The sequence below is a fragment of the Rhamphochromis sp. 'chilingali' genome, assembly GCF_963969265.1.
Source record: "Rhamphochromis sp. 'chilingali' genome assembly, chromosome: 7".
NCBI classification, from domain to species: domain Eukaryota; kingdom Metazoa; phylum Chordata; class Actinopteri; order Cichliformes; family Cichlidae; genus Rhamphochromis; species Rhamphochromis sp. 'chilingali'.
The window spans coordinates 24,845,066-24,862,224 of record NC_137934.1 but is presented as its reverse complement, the minus strand read 5'-3'; the positions used below and the strand labels follow the sequence as shown (position 1 = coordinate 24,862,224).

The 17,159-nt window shown below is 44.5% G+C and overlaps 1 protein-coding gene across 3 annotated transcripts in view; it reads left to right on the top strand.

The window, feature by feature from the left end:
* Nucleotides 1–3,511: 3,511 nt before the first annotated feature.
* The window catches only part of eps8a (EGFR pathway substrate 8a, signaling adaptor), a 29,572-nt gene continuing 15,924 nt past the window's right edge, over nt 3,512–17,159 (top strand). Inside the window, exons 1-4 of one of the 3 annotated variants that reach the window (XM_080887560.1) lie at nt 3,512–3,731; nt 12,415–12,502; nt 14,213–14,280; nt 16,935–17,002. In XM_080887560.1, the coding sequence (XP_080743686.1) occupies nt 12,438–12,502; nt 14,213–14,280; nt 16,935–17,002 (201 nt within the window). In that variant the 5' untranslated portion in view covers nt 3,512–3,731; nt 12,415–12,437. The remainder of the gene's footprint in view (nt 3,732–12,414; nt 12,503–14,212; nt 14,281–16,934; nt 17,003–17,159) is intronic. The other 2 variants (XM_080887559.1, XM_080887561.1) reach the window with 2 other exon arrangements.

The following is a 17,159-nucleotide window of genomic DNA, read 5'->3' as shown; positions in this document are numbered from 1 at the left end:
TGTGAAGCTTGATTTTTAGAAATAAATTCTTAAAGTTTTAAAAACATGTTTAGCACAATGTTCTGTCAGTACGGAACACGACATTTTTTTTCCCATATTCATTTTCCTTTGGATTTATTGACCATAAAAATAAAGTGGACAAATTATTGATTATAAAATAATCAGCTAATTTCACCTTGTAGAATAAAATTAATTGAGTGTAAAAAAAAAAAAGAAGTAATTTCTGTAATTGTTTTTCCCATATTTATCAATAAATGAGAAATATGAATAGATCTAATGTAGTCAAACAGTTTGAAATTTTAACAAACGTTTATACACTATCAAAAATGATACATTAATTAAACAGATACTCCTGTTTTATTTCCTTATGTGTTTCCTGTATGGGAGTCTGAAAAGTACAAAACATAAAAGAAAAAGTATAAATAAATCAGAATATATGATTCAGTTTTTTTTCATGCAGTTTTCATCTGTATGAAACGTTGCTTCATCATCCTCGTACTGTAAGTCAGGTTTAATGTAGTTTTTGTATTTTACATGTAAATATTTTCCTCCTGCAGATTTGTAAGTAAACAACATCGATGATGCTGTTTTATTCCAGACCAGTTTAAAGAGTTAAAGCGACCGGTAATGTTGCTGATGGACCAATCAGAAGGCTCCAGTCAATGACCGCTCCTCTGGATGCTGAGGCTGTGGTGACCCACGCTTCAGTAACAAACAGGAAACTGTGTTTAAAGGTTACCCTCCACTGAAGCTTTCACCAGCAGGGGTCAGCATTGGCTGCATTACCTGCATGTCCTCAGCAGGCTTCCCTGTTTCCAGCCAGCCAGGAACAGGCTGTTAATGACTCACCTGGTAAATGAAGGCCACACTGACTCGTTTAAACAGGATTCAGATGTGCACTGTGATTGGTCCAAACCTGACCACAGTCATTAGGGTCAGCTATTTATGAAGCTCTAAGAATGGGGTGCGGGCCAAGTATCTGCATGATGGCCATAATCTGAGCTGTTCCAGTTCTCCAAAACACTAAGGAAAGGAGGGTCAGTGCTTCTTGTATTGTTTCCTTTAGCAGAGGAGATGCTGGCTGGACCATCCTTTATGAAAGGGGAGGAGAAGACACCACCCTATAATTCATAGTGACTGAGCATCTCACCCTTTATGACAACGACAATACAGAGCAGAAATGAGCATATAAATGTTCAACATAACAGTATTTTCCATTTCACCCATAACCTTCTGACATATTCAGTTTTTATCAGCAGCTGTTAAAATGACATGCTACATTTAAACGTTGCACCAGTGGAAGAAAAACTGCTTTCTGTTGACCTGCTGCTGCGTGTAGAACGTTGTATGAGCTCAACATTATGATCTATAACAACTGATCAGAGTGTGTTTAAGGTTCCGTGTGGTCACTGTTCAACCCATCAGGGGAGAAAAGGAATTATACACAGCAGGTAAACATAAGAAAATAAGACAGGTTTTACTTTACGGACTACTGGACAGATTTACTAAGTGGGGCAAATTATTGTGATGTCACAACTGAAGATGATCTGACAATGTGCTTTAAAGTTTCACACAAGTGTTTCTCTTTGAAAACAGGCAGGATTTTTCAGATTTTGTGCAGTTTGCAATTGTGTGTCAGACTTTTAATTCACATTTGCCATATTTGTGTGACTCATTAAGATATTCTCCTCCTGAAGGTGAAACTCTTACAAACACGTGTGCATAAGGCTAGCCGCAGTTACGAACTCTGAGTCTTTTCACAAAAGGTTTTACAGAAATTCCAGTCACATGACCTCCTGTTTTCATTGTCGTCACCATGACAATTGACTGATTTTTGGATTATTTTCATTACATTATTTCATCATTCACAGCTCTTCTCCCTGAGGATTCTGGCTAACAAACTGATCTCTGGGTTCAGGCCACGTGGAAGAGTCCTGACTATACTCGGATACTTTTAGTGAGTACTAGTACCATGGTGTTTTACTGCAGGCAGAGGTTCTGCCTCTCTGTTGCTGAGTGTGTCCTGTCCCAGCAGGGGGGGCCCTCGCTGCCTTATCACTGCGAGGGCCCCCTTCTTCCCTGAGTGTAGGCTGGAAGGCAGCTTTAGGTGACCTGATCAGCACTGTCTCAATAAATTGAAGATTATTGGTTAATTGAGACATTTATAGATCAAAAATCAATATGTCCCTCATTTTGGAATATTTTTAAGATATTTATAGCTTTCAGTGGCGAGCACTGAACTGGTGCACTAATAACATTCAATCCACAATAATGTAAAATCCATCTAATATAAAAACAGGTTAATTACGTTTTTACACTGTGTTATAGACAGGGCTAACAGATGCTAACAGAAGCTAATGGATGTTAGTAGCAGCTAGCGTAGCCCAGCAGTGGAACAAACAGCAGTGTTACGGCAGAAAAGTTCAGCATATCCTCAGCAGCTCACCTATAGTTTTTATCAGTGGGATCTGAGCTTAATAACTGAGTCATCGACTCATGTCAGTGCGCCCCAGGGCAGCTGTGGCTACAATGTAGCTTGCCATTGCCAGTGTGTGAATGTGTGTGTGAATGGGTGAATGACTGAATGTAGTGTAAAGCGCTTTGGGGTCCTTAGGGACTAGTAAAGCGCTATACAAATGCAGGGCATTTACCATTTATTTATGTCTGAGTCCTTTCATGAAGTTTTGCAGCCTCCTCCAGAGTAAACAGATACACACTGCCAGCCTTTGCAAGAGGGAAAACTCCGAGCCAGATCTGAACCTGCAACTTTGCAGATGAACAGTAGCCCACATTTTTGAGGAGAACCCAAAATATCTAATTGACACATTTCTGGGTTTTATTCCAGATTTATTGGTAAGTATTGATATTATTCAAATGTGTTTATAATGTATTTTTTAAAAAGTAGTAGAAATATGCCAGTTGTTATGAGGTAAAATCTAGATTCAGTGTCTTTGATCTCTCTTGGCTGATTAAAACATTTTTGTCCTACAGCAGCCACCGTAGCTAGGATTATGCTCTTGATTTGGGAGGGTTAAGAAAACAAAACTCAGCAGACTCCAGCTACTGACATCTGTTAGTGAAAAATTGACACACTGTAACTTCAATAAAAAAATATTGATAATAAAATGTTTCCAGTTATTTTTGTTTTTTATTTCTCTGTATTACCAATATCATAACTATTTCATTAGTTCATATTATCCGATTGTTCAGTCTGACGTCACTAGCCGTGTCTGGGCCTAAACTCTGCTGCAGGTCCATATATCAAATGATTACTCAGCATTACTGAGAGTTGAAACACTGTCTAAAGTCTTTCATCTTTAATAAAATGATCAGCGTTCTGCTCTACCAGTTGTAACAATTGAGTTTAACATCCAGGCATCCATGAAAACGGAATTTATGACATTTAACGGAGTTAGAAGTTAGCAGGAAGTTAGCTCGCTAGTGACGTCAGACTTAACGACCTGATTGGCGTGAAGGAGGCGTGGTCAAGTAGGCAGACTGTCCTGTCAGTCCTCACTCAGGGCACACACCGCCCTCTACTGCGGTCCGTTGCTTTAAAGCTGATCCAGAGTCAGCCGCAGATTAATCTCCGCTAGGAGCTCCCGCAGCCGAACAGGAGTGCAGTTATTCAGACACAGAGTGCAGGCAGGAGCCGGTGAAGCGCCCGGAGCTCTCAGCGCGGACTGTGCCATGTCTCTGTGACCTCGGGATTTTTGAAGCCGCACCTGCAGGTGAGTCTCCTGATCCGCCGCGGAGGGGGGGCGTTGAGGTCCGGGTTAGTCCGGCGGCTCTGAGCCGTGGGTGGTGGTCTGTGAGCGGCTTCGAGCCTCTGACCTTAGTGGAACTGCGGACCGGAGCAGCTGAGCTGCCCTCTGCTCTGTGGCAGCAGCCCTGCGGTCACGGGCTCCCACACCAGATTCCGCCGGAAAGATCACACACAGTGAAGCTGTGACCGCGCGCGCGCACACACATACCCGAGTCCTCTTTACCTGAAGCTCCAGTGTCTCGGCCTCAGTTCGGCTTCACTCAAAAACACAGACAGGGCTCAAGTGAGTGTAAATTAAACTTTTATGGCCGCGCTCTCTGTTGCTGTTGGTGTGTCTCAAAGAGTCTTAGTGGATGGGTGACTGGAGCTAAAGACCAACTTTAATGCCAGTTTATTCCGGATAGAGGTGCTAGGAGCGGGCAGTGTGTGCGCCGGAATGGCTGGAAGCTTCCATTTCAGCTCCCAGCTTCTCATTTACAGCCCACACCTTCATTTATTCTGGCTGGAGTCCAGTTCTTCCTAAATCAACAGAATCTTAAATGGAGTTTGGCACACTGTGTGTTCATAATAGTAAATGAAGGTGAAGGGCAGCTCCTCCCTGGCGCCCGGGTGCTCGCTCTCTCCGGAATAAAAACACCTGCCTGCTTTTGATGGCGGATCCGAGCAGTCAGCGGGCAGGTGTGTGAGGCGGCCCAGGCAGCAGGCGACCCTCCCCGGCTATATGCACAGGGCTGCCCGGTGCTCCACTTGTTCGGCTCGGCCTGGAAGCTCTCTGCTCCTCCCGGTGGTACCGGCTAACACCTGGATTCATGTGGTGCACTGAACCTCGTGCCATCACTGCCGAGAGCAGAGCAGCTAGGTGAGTGACCTGACCGGGTCACAGTCACCTGATGTTTATCAGAAAGCTCCTTCCCCCATACACCATAATGAGCCTCTCTGAGGTCACGTCTAGGTCACTGTTACTTCACTGAAGTGGTTCTGACAGAAGGTGTGATCAGACCTGCTTCAGCTGTGTGTGTGTTTACTGCTGGAAGATGGGGTTGTTTTTCCTGCAGGTCAAAGGTCAGCGGGCTCTGAAGCTGAACAGTTGGAGGACCTTTGAGCTGGTTGTGTAATCGAGTGTTTGTATGTGGGCTTCCTGTCAGGCTGCTGCAGGCCACAGCTGGTCTTGGATCAGTGCTCTTCATGGGAACCATCGTCAGCCTGCCATCCTCCTGAGAGCCTCGCAGGATATTTCTGGATGTTTCCATGCCTGTGCTGCTCCACTCCACCTCTGATTGTGTTCAGCTTGGTGGTTGGAGGGTTTTGTCCATGGTGAGCGGGTCTTAACTGTGCTGTACTGTGCACCATAACTGACTCCAGGGTCAGTGGACGTGTTGTCATGAGGGTCTGTGTGTGATGTCAACAGCAGGTACAAATGGAGTGGAAACACGCATTATGATGATATCACTTATAAACTTTTCCCATGAACTCTGAGATCAAAGTGAAAAACGTCTGTCCCATCTTCTGGGCGTCTCCCTGGAGCTCTCCCTGTTTGGCTGTGTTGTGGTTGCTGTGACGACAGTGTGATGTAACCGTACCTGCCAGGTGTTGCTACAGGATTATGGCTTTGAAATGGGAAACTGGGGCCGGTTGGGAGTCGGGTTTCGGACTGAGCCAGCGGTCTGATTTTTAGCAGAACAAAGAGGAGGCAAGGGCGTCGGCACACCTGTTTCACCTGCGACTCACCTGTCTCACCTAACACCAGGTATCACACGCTGTCGTAAGGAGCAAAGACAGGAAGTAAAGGAGCTCAGGACCTCCTGAGGGACTGACTCTTCATTTACTGAAGCACACCACGGCCCGCCTGCCCCATCCTCCACACGGAGGGCAGCATGGACCAATCAGCATGGACCAATCAGAGATGAGACTGTACTCAGAAACAGGAAGTTGAATCTGAAAGTTGAGACTTTGACCTGTTGGGGGCGCTGCGATGCACAAAGCTCGGTGAGAAGAATCCGAGGACATTTGCTGTGCTCTACTCGAGGATCCAACAACAGAAGAAGGAAACACAACAACACGCTCACGTGTGTTAGGTACCTGATCAGAGTCGGTGATATCATCAGGTATTAAAGTCCTGCCTGGAGACTGGTGTTTGGTTTCTGTGACACTACTGAATCGTCAAAGAGGAGTCATGGGGACACATTTGGTTTATGAAGCCATGAAATGCCAGATCAACAAATCCCAGGTTCTTCTTCTCTGCTGATCAAACTTCTGATCCAGTCCAGATGACCTGTGAGCAATAACTGATCAATAACTGAAGATCTGTCTGCACTCTGAGCTTCAGGAGAAGCTTTGAGTCTGAATCAGAGGCTCTGTTGATCAGCTGCTGAAGATCAATAAGTAATCGTGACACTGAAGTGTGATGTCATCAGGCAGCAGCTGTGTGAAACAAATAACATTTTATTTTTAAAGCGGGTCAGCACCACAGATGAATCAGGACCCATTATCGCTGCAGGTTAGATTAAACTTTATTGATCTCCATGGGTGCGGTGGGCGTGGCCTGCTGATAAGATGCGTTTCCCTCACAATGAGTCATTTATTCTAAAAGAAAACAAAAATAAACCGCACATTTCCTTAGCGACCAGTTTTGATAACAGTATTGGGTGTTGCATGACTCTTCTGCACAGAGTAAACTGAGAGTTTTAAGCCCACTCGGTGTTTCCACTGCCACCTGTCAGTTGGAAGCCCCGCCCCTTCCCTATCCCCCACCTGTCCGTCATTAGTGATTAGTCAGGCTTAAAGCAGAGGATCCTGGACGCCAACTCGCTGCTGCAGCGAATCCCGGTGCTGCACCAAGCCCTGGATCCTCGCTAATCCACCACATGATGCTTGGAGTCAGAGAAGCTTTATTTGAGCCGTCTGCGGCATCGACCTCACACTCCGCTCACCTGTGGACGACTTGGACAGGTAGGTGCTCGCTTGGTTTGTTACCGAGGCTTTGTGGTCTGAGAAGACGCCGTCTGTGGGTTTGTCTGCTGCAAGGATTCCGCGGTTCAATTTCTGGATTCAGAATAATCCGCTCTCCAAGTTCTAACTCCTCCCTTTCAAAGCTGCTTCCTGTGATTGGCTGTCTCTCACAAACTGGTGGTCTCAGGTCACAACGATCTTAGTTTATCATGAATCACAGCATCTGCAGCCAGATGTTTTGAGTCCCGAGGAGATCTTTGTTAAACCCAAACCTCAGTCAGACAAGTGACTGATACTCCCTCCAATGGAAGCGAAGAGAACTGCTGATGTGAGTGGGCGGGGTTTATCCTAACCTGAACAGAATTTAGGACCAATAAACAGGGACTGAATGTCTGTGAATGATCCACGTGGCACAAAACATTGTATCAGAGCTCCTGAGGAGACAACAGGAAGTTGCTTTTATGCTGCGATTTTTGGATCCGCTGCAGTCGTCACTCTGAGGCTGCAGTTTGGCAGTTTGAGCCGGTTCAGCTCACGGTGCCAAAGGTTTCCTGTCTGTCCTCAGGGTGTAAATCAAGGGTGCCCAGTCCTGGTCCTCGAGAGCTACCGTCCTGCAGCTTTTAGATGCATCCTTGTTCCCACACACCCGAATCAAATGAATGGCTTGTTATCAGGCCTTTGCCAAACACGATGGCATGCTGAAGAGGTAATCAAACCATTTGATTCAGCTGTGTTGGAGTAGGGATGCATCTAAAAGCTGCAGGATAGTAGCTCTCGAGGACTGGGATTGGGCAGCCCTGGTGTGTGTGTGTGTGTGTGTGTGTGTGTGTGTGTGTGTGTGTGTGTGTGTGTGTGTGTGTGTGTGTGTGTGTGAGAGAGAAAATCTGGTTCAGTAATAACATCAGTCTGGGTTTTTGTGCTTAGCTCTCTTCCACCTCATTGTTAACGTCACAGAGCCAAAGTCACAGACTTCAGTGACCCAGCTGGCGTGGACTCCTCTTTATTCTTTTCCGCTTTTGTCTCAAATACCTGCTGACGAGGTGGATTGACCAATCAGCAGGCCCACGGGGCGTGTTTGTGTTTGGCGGCAGGTGTAATCAGAGCTCAGAACTTCTTTGAGATCAGTTCAGTTCTGTGGCTCTGACTGGAGGAAGTTTCTGCTGAAACTGTTTGAAGCGCCCTTCAGTGTGACCTCCATGATGTCAGCAGGTCATGGTTGTGACTGCTGCCGTGCCTGCCACAATCTGTGTCAGTCAATGATGCTCGGTGTGTTTGTAGATGCACTTGTTCACTGAAACTCACTCTCACAGAGACGAGCCACTCTCCACTCACTCTGTGCAGTGTGCTCCTCGGTACTCCCTTGCTGTGAGCCGGTGTAACGAGGCCGCCTGTAATGGGCACCGTGACCCTCTGAGCAGGAATGAAGACTTCAGCACTTTCAGGATTACTCAGGATTATTTTTAGCCTCCTTTACTGCGCCGGCCCTCGCGGACCTGCTCTTGAACAAACTGCAGGTGGAAAGGTGCCTCCAGCTGTGGGTCTGAAAGCGGGTCAGCTGGCGAACACGTGCTGCAGCGTCCAATGTCAGCACCACACGGTCACTGCTGATGAGTATGGATCTTTTCCGGAGGTGATGGAGCTGTGAGCGAATTGGTGTCAGTGACCTGATCACTGAGGCAATTTTTGTTTTACCTTTTTATTTAATAAAGTGTTTCTTCAACATACAGTTCACATTCAAATCTGCAACAATCTTTAAAAACTGATTAAAAATAACACTATAAAATAAAAAAATGAAGAAATAAATGAATGAAATTATGTTTTTAAAGGTACTTGCTAGAAAAAGAAACCAGGGAAATCTAAAGAGACATGATTAAATAAAATTGGAAATGAGACAAAACACTGCAAATAATTGAAGTTACAAGAAAGTCATGAAAACTGATTTAAAAAAAAATACACCACCTAAGAAAAATTCTCACAAATGTAAATAAAATAATAAAGAAAAGAGTTAAAGAAGTCAAAATAATTTACAGAAAAATATAAAACTAGAGAACATGAAAATAAACGTGTCATAAAAGATTTGAAAGTGAACTTTGAGGCATCAAACTGTTCCTCCTGCTGAAGCTGCAGAACACGCTCAGTATTTGGGTTACAGACCAATCGGAGGACGTTAATCAATGTCTCCTCACTGTGAAGCCAGTCACATGACTCATGACCGCCATCTGAGATCAGGGACTGGAAAACTGAAAATTGGAGGGGCACGGTGATGAAGTTGTGATTGAGCGGATGAGACGTGGCGGCGATGGCTCTCCTGTGTCAGCTGATGGTTTGTGAGGCAGCGGCAGACACCAGAAGCAGTTTCCATGGTAACAGAGCTGTTTCACAAGCAGTTTAATATCTGAGAGATGAGCAGAGTTCGTTCACCATCTGCACTGAGAAACATCAGTGAGGAAATGGGAAAAACTCTGAGATTTAAACTAAAAGGAGGAGTTGTAGAAAATGTCTTCTCTCTGAAACATGGATGCAGTGTGAGCGGAGCACTGGATTGAGGGTGTGTGTTCTTCTCCACCTTCACTTGTATTAGAGTTTGATCCTGAATTTGTTTCAGTGGAACGCTGTGAGGTGGATGTTTGTTGTCGGAGTAAAGATGGAGGGAAGCCGACGGTGCTGCGGTGACCTTCTGAACCCTGACATCAGTGTCATCTCTTTTATGTGGGTGGAGTCTCACGGTTCTTGCTTCATGTCAGACCTTTCCAGGTCTAGAGGCCCAGAGTGTGTGGCGGCTAGAGCAGGGTGTTTTTCCAGTGTCGGCGTGGAAACGCCTCCCAGATCAAACACACAGTTAATGAGTGACCGACAAGGACGTTCTTATCAGCCTGGTGACTCCCCGCTTCATCTCTTTTCTTTAACATGTCACTCTCCTCTCCTCCCGCCGCTCACCTCAACACATTTATTATTCACAGCTGGAGTTCCTTTGAAAGCCGACCTGTCCTCACATCCATATTTTTGTGACATCACAGCGTCCTATATTCATAATGTACACTCATAATAAACATGGCATTTTATTTTTTGTAGCCTGATACGACTGTGGGTAACTGAGGGGGCTTTTAGGTGTGACTCACAGCGAGAATCAAAGTGAACTTTTTCTTTTCCTGACACAAACCAGTAGTGCTGGGCGATATGGAAAAAATATTTATCACGATATGAATTATTTTATATCACGATATACCACAATATTGCCACGTTTCCAGTTATTCTCTGAAAAGTTTCTTTTCTCCAACTTTATTTTGAAGAGACATTTAACGGAACTGTCACAAAAATGACAAACATACATTTTAGTGCAGCAATATAAATGTATCAAATGAAAACAGCTGTGGCCTTCACTTTTAATTTTTTTGTTTTGTTTTTCAAAAATTATAACCAAATGCCAGATTCGGTAAAAGTGCTTCTTCTTGAGCTGCCTGTGTAGCCGTCCTGTTGCATGTCCGGGCATGAAACTGCAACCTGTCGCGCATCCATCGTTTTGAGTTACTGTAAAGCATGTTGCAAATCTGGGTGCACGTAAAGCAGCACCATGTCACAAAACAACAAGACGGAGTTTCTTTGTGAAAAACCTTTCCCTTTTTTTTTTTTTTTTTTTTTTTTTTTTTTTAAATTTACGCAAGAGAAAATAGAGTATGTATAGTGAGAAGACAACGCTGATATATTTGCCCCAGGCTATTTAATTATATATTTTATGTAATAAATTATAAAATTAGGTTAGAAACGACAGAAGACAAACGGCACGATAGCCATTTTTCTATCGTTCACACGATATATATCGTCATATCGCCCAGCACTACAAACCAGTTTAAATCTGTGTGCTTTTACTTTGAAATCCACATGGCATTTAAAGGATTAAAGTGTGTGTCACAGGATCGGTAAGGAGCTTTAACTCTACACACACCTAATCCCCACCTTCCTCCTGCTGAGTGAAGGATACCGGGAAACGTTCAGGAAACTCTATTTAAACAATCATGCTGTAAACGCCTCGTTATCGTAAAGCTTGCTGACCTCACAGCGCCATTGATGCCCCGCCTAAGATAAGTGAGAAAAGAAGAAGTGGCTCTCGCCGTGGTGACCGCATCTCCTCCCAGAGCAAATAGAGATGACAAAACTGAGCCTAACCAGCGTGATCTTTGACCCCTTCAGCTTCCTGGGGTGTCAGGAGGAGGTGGTGGAAAATTAACTTCATATCCATCAGAGTGGGCGGGGCTTTGTGGGAGTAATGATGAGGATTTAAAGCCACTGGGGCTGCACAGGTGGGTGGACGTGCTCAGGTGAGCAAGTTAAAGTCAGGATGACAAATTTGGAATCAGTGTAGAATCAAGCCAGATGCTGATGGTGGAGTAAAACGTAAATGATCATTCAAATTTCGAAACACTCAAACGATCCTGCAGTAGCGTCACCGCCCACCAGAGACATCACAGCCTTCAGACATGAACATTTAGAGCTGAACTGGATTTTCAAAAAAATTTATTTTCTGAACGTCATTAATCAGTGGCGGTGTTCCTGCGTTTGGATTGTATTGGTTTAGTGGAGAAGCACACAGCGGATTATGTGGTTGGTTCTTCTTCATTGCTTTCTGTATCTGCTGTCTTTGTACCTTTTGAAAACATTGACGTATATTGGGCTTATTTGGGGTTGTGATGGCTTCCTGTCACGCTGGAGGCAGGGTCTCGATGAGGTCACAGATCCGGCCTTGGCCCTAGTCTCAGTTGGTTTGGGTTGTAATGCCTGTACCTTGACTCTTCCTCACCTTTGTGTCCTCATGTTTCTGCTGCTGTCACCCGCGAGGGCTCATGATCGGAGGAGCTAACCAGCCAGTGTATTTTGAGATGGTGTTTTGGTATTTTCACTCTGCTGTCGTTACATCACTTCCTGCTGTGGACTCATCTCTCCCTGATTGCGGTCTCACAGGTTTTCCTCCTCTGCAGCACAAACAGTATGGCTGCAGCCTGGTTACCATGGCTATGAGTCCCAGCTGAATGGTGCTGTGGGAAAAGTAATCACGCGTGGCTGCACTGTACATACTGTGTCATTAACTACCATAAATATGCTCGGGCCCCCTTTGTGTGCCACGCAGTTTTAATTTCCCTGCCGCTCCGTGGGGAACGCCCAACGAGCCATTAATGAGATGAACTCTCTGAGGGCGACTCGCCACTCAGCACTCAGAAACATCCAGATTAAACCCTCGCGTTTCAGCAGCCATCCTGGATGCTCTGGCAGTACTCGCAGCAGCCATGTTGGCGGTCAGGTGGTTGCTCTGTCATCGTAGCGTCCATACCTTACAGGTTGAACCACTGCTGCCTCTGCTGGATGTCAGAGGAACGGCAGCGTGGCAGCTTCATTTTCAGCTTCATTTTCAGCTTTTAGGAGTTATAGAGTTTTAGGGGACCCACAGGCCTCTGAAGAGCTGCTGTTTGGCCTTTTTTGTGCCGTTTCCACTAATTTAGTTTTAGTAAAATGATGAGTTTTGACGCCTCAGCATATATCAATAAAATTGTGGTTTTACGGCACCAGTGCATTCCAGTAGTGTCAGGAGGTATGAGCTTTGTGCAGATGTTTGGTCACAGCAGATAAATGTATTACATTTACCTGGAGCTAGCCTTTGACCCAGCAGTGTGGTCATGTGACTCATGGTGCGTCTGCGTCTCTTCCAGCTGATGGTCCACCGTGAAGCAGCATGAACGGATACGAACCTCCAGCTCTCGCCTCGGGCGTCTTCGGCTCCTACAGCTCGCCCATCAAGTGAGTTTCCCAGCAGCCTTTTCTGCTATTGGCCATGTTAGCCACGTTAGCTCACATGGTCACTTTTTGAATGTGAAACACTGTTAATAATGCTTACTCTGATATGAGGCATAACCTGTGCTGTTTCTGTGACACTGATTGTTTCTGAAATAAGAGAATCTCTTCAGGTTTTTAAAGTTTTATTTTAATACTGAGCTTTTACTGGACTCTGGTAAATTTCGTTCATCAATTCTTTAAGTAAATAACTGAGGTTAATGTATAAAATCAATTTTCGTTGTGTGTATATTTTGTGGCTATTTTTAAAATAGTTTAAACAATTTGGTAAGTATTAGTTTTAAATATTCAACAGATTTCAAAATAAGATTACAAAACTACAACTTTTTAAAAATACCATAAAATACAACCATAAATTTGTGATGTAAATGAACTGAGTAAATTTAAGTTTAACTGCAGATTAATTGTAACGACTGAAATCTTTCATTAGTAAGTCTTGTATTATGAATTATTATAAAATAGTAATTATTATTTAAAACATACTTTTGTATAGTCTTTGGTAAAGCTTAAAAAATATTTACAGTTTCAATTTTAAATGTATTTGAAGTGTGCATGACAATGTTCAGTTTTGTTAATAATTCCAGTTATTACTGAGTAGTGCCCATTAAACAATTTTAATGGTTAAGTCAGAACTTTTGTTGTTTGTTTGTAAAATGACAGTTTTTGGAGGATTTTTGTGGCCAACTGAAAGCGTCTCTGAGTTTCTTATCCGTGCTGACGCTTCTCGTCTCTCAGCAGTAGAAGTTAAATATTACTGCAGCTCAGCTTCTCTCTGAGAAAACCTCAGATTAAAAATTAATGAAAACTCAAACCGGACACGCTTCAGGAGCTTTACTGGTCTCTGTTACGTCTATACCGAGGCATCTGCTTCTGTGACGGTGTTATTAAGAAATAAACTGAGATGTGGACAGGAAGCAGCTGTCTGACCTCTGGAGGAGCAGAGACCGGATCTCATGGTTTCTGGTTCTGAAGCAGGACCGTTCTGTTTTTCCTGGTTCGTGTGTTTATTCACTGTCCCCAGCCCTAAAAACATCAGCGTGTCCCTGCCCACATAAGAGGATAATCTGGGATAGACCAGCTAATTTCTCTGGCTTGGAGTCATATATGGAGACTGGATATTGATCTGAAATCAGTGATTATTGATTTTATTTATTTATAAAGTCAATAATCATTTAAAGAGGGTCTCGCGTATAACTTCATAAGAATAACTTCCTGTGAGTTCCTGGCACAGATTCATTTGTGTGGCAATCATCAGCGGTGTGTCACATGACCAGCTGCTGTGCTGCGCTTCCTGTAAGGTGTCAGGTTTTGTGCCGGCGTGGCTCTGATGTAGTCTGTAATCGCGCTCATTCATTATAAACGTCTTCATGTGGCGAATTAAAGTGTGAACGTGCAAAAGTATCGAGTGACACAGGCGGGATGCCGGTTTGAGATCAGCACAGGAGGGGAGGCAGGAAGTGACATCATAAATAAAACTGTAACAGAAGCCAAACTCGGACACCTCAGAGATGAAGTGAAATAAAATCAAACACTCACGCAGTATCCCTGTCAGGTAAAATCACCTGGCGTCCAATCAGAAGCTGCTGTTGGTTGCATCATCAGCTGATCTCAGATCTGACCTTTGACTTCCTAACTCTGTTCTGCTTTCTGTCCCAGCGGCCATGATGCTCCATCTCCAGAGCCTGCAACGCACAAAGCCAAGACCAGTGCCAAAGCTCTTTACGGTGAGGACCCTCCTTCCTCCCTTCTCCCTCCTCCTCCTGGGAAATGGTGAGGCTGTCCTGGATCATTCTGGACCTCATTTATAATAAAGCTTGGTTCAGAGATGACATCCGTGATCGGGGTGGTACAATGGGTAGCTGACTGTAAGGTGTCTGCAGGTGGGAATGTTACCTGTGAGAGGAGCTGATGTTAGAAATGGTTTAAGGTCATGACGTCAGTGAGGACTAAACAACATGCACAGATTTCTCTGAACACCACATGCTGTAGTCTTCATTACTTCAGATTTAGGTGCTTTTATTCTTGAAACAAACTGAGACTTGGAGTTGAGTTTGAGACTCCAGGTGAGTTAGGTGAACTGAACCTGAGCAGGTTCCGTTCACCTGTGAATCTTTGTTTGATTTATTGGGTTTCAGAGAAATTAGACATGATCCATGACCTCATTATCTGCTTTATCTTTGTTCACAGGATCTGACGAAATCTATTTTCTTCGTTCGTCTGCCAAACACAAAAAGAAAAGTCACAGTGAGACGTGTGTGTGTGTGTGTGTGTGTGTGTGTGTGTGTGTGTGTGTGTGTGTGTGTGTGTGTGTGTGTGTGTGTGTGTGTTTTTGTTTGCGTGTGTACCACGTTTACATATCTTTGTGAGGACCAAAACTTGGAATTTTACTATTTTTGGGGGGGCCAACAGTCCGTTATGGCAACAAAAGGCTGTCCCCATGAGATTGAAGGCATTTTGAGACTCAAAATGTGGTTTTAGTGTGAAAGTTACAGTTAGGCTATGGTTAGGATTAGGCATTCATTTTTGATGGTTAGGGTAAGTCAATTAGATGTTCCCACCAAGATATGAAAGTGTGTGTGTGTGTGTCGTGTTTTGCCTCGTTTGGGCGTTACGTGTTTGCAGAGTCGATGTTTCTTGTGAAGCATCGATTATCTTCAGACAGAGGTTTGAAGTCCAAACTCGGGGGTACGACTCGTGTTGTCAAACATCTGTAATGGGACAGATGTTTGATTCGTGTGAGCTAGCCCTCAGGTCTTACTGTGAACACGTGTGCAGTAGCTCCTGGTCTCTATCTCCTATGATCTCCGTCACAGTGAACTTTACCTCAGTGAACATGTGACTGAAGTTCAGACCTCCAGCTTTAGACTCTTCAGCCATTGACTGAGGCCTCCTCAGTTCATCAGCAGGAAATCAAATTTTATGCTCACATTGACATTTACCACAGCTGTCCAGCGGGCCTACTGTTGATATAAACTTCAGTTGGAGGCGCTGAGTTAAGGCTGAGTGTGAGGTAAATGTGATGTGATCAGGAGCTGCAGGATTATGGAGCTGCTGTGTGTGTGAATGTTCTCACTGCAGGAACGATTCCTGCTGAAACTTTCTGCCGTGTCTGAGGCAGAAGGAAGATCTGCAGTGTCCAGAGACTCCAACCAGGATTTGGACGGCTGAGGGTTAACCTCGTCAGAGGCTCAGTGTTTCCTCTGAGACATGTTTTCAGTGATGTAGGATCTGGTTACTCTGGCTGCTCGGGTCATTCGTGGGATAAAAGTCGGCTGCTGTTCTCCAAACTTTTGAACTTTCAGCTCTGCTCAGGATTTCATTGCCAGGTTTATTTTGCTAATTCGCTCTGATCCCTGTCAGTCGCCCAGGGGCTGTTTGGAGTTGCTGCCCATGTCCGAGGAGGCTTCAGGTCACCAAAGAGACGTCAGCACTGTGTTTGATCATGTAACCAAGATTAAACAACGGTTTTGATCACATAGGTCACTTTAACATTTCCTGGGACCAATGACGGAATGGCGTCCCTTACAGTCTCAACAAACCCAGTTAGCCCCGCCCTCTAACCTGCAGGAAGTCCAAAACGCGCAAACACACAGCTGGACTTTAAGGCAAAACTTTCATGTGATCCCTCCTCCGTGTGTGAACAGGAAATTTATTCAAGTGAAGAAGAAGCTCCAGCCTGAGCTCAGGTCGTTCCTCTGTGATGAGAGCTGAAGGATTCAATGCTGTTTTTGTTTTCACACAAATAAAAGCCAAACGTCCTGGCGCTTGGTGGAGAGGAGCATCATGGGTAATCTGTGAAACCATTACCTGTTGGTGCACATGTGAATGAGTTTGTTTAAAAACTGAAACGACACATGGACTCTAGCAAGGACGTCGCTGTTGGCTGTTGTTCTGCTGCTTTGCCGCTGATTTGTGAGCAGCTGTGTGCCGGTCCTCCTGCCAGGTGGAGATAATGGTGACGATGCAGATTTGGCTCTTATCTGCGGCTCTCAGCGGCCTCTTTGTTCCCATCACAGCTGATAACATCTGTCACCTCCTTCCGGAGGGGCTCTGAAGCAGCTGAATTACTGACGTCCTCCTGCAAACACCACCTTTAATCCATCACATGTCCAGGTTCACTCTTCTTCTCTGCTTAATTCAGAGCATCGTCATGTGTGTTGCTTTAGTGTCACTTATAGGTCATTGGAGCAGCATAAAACCATCTTCTCATTACAGTTTCCTCAAGCCTTCTCTGAGTCCATAAAATCAAAGCTGAATGCTAATTTCCAGCTTCAGTCATGAAATATGAACACAGTCAGGTTCCCAGGGGGACTTTAGGGAGACATAAACATGATATTCACAGTCCAGAATAAGAGTTTTTCTCTGTTCTTTTTAACAGAACAAAGGAAACATTACACCAAAACCAGCATCAACAGCCTGACAGACACATCGCAGTATCATGTGGAGGTTGGTGCTCACGCCTGCTCCTCTTGCCTTGCATTTTATCAAACCAAACGTGTTCAAATTTAAGGTTTTCACATACAAAGTGACCAAAAATCACCACTTAAATTATAAAAAACATAAGCTGTTTTGTTTGTGACTGTGATCGCTTGAAGCTCCTGTT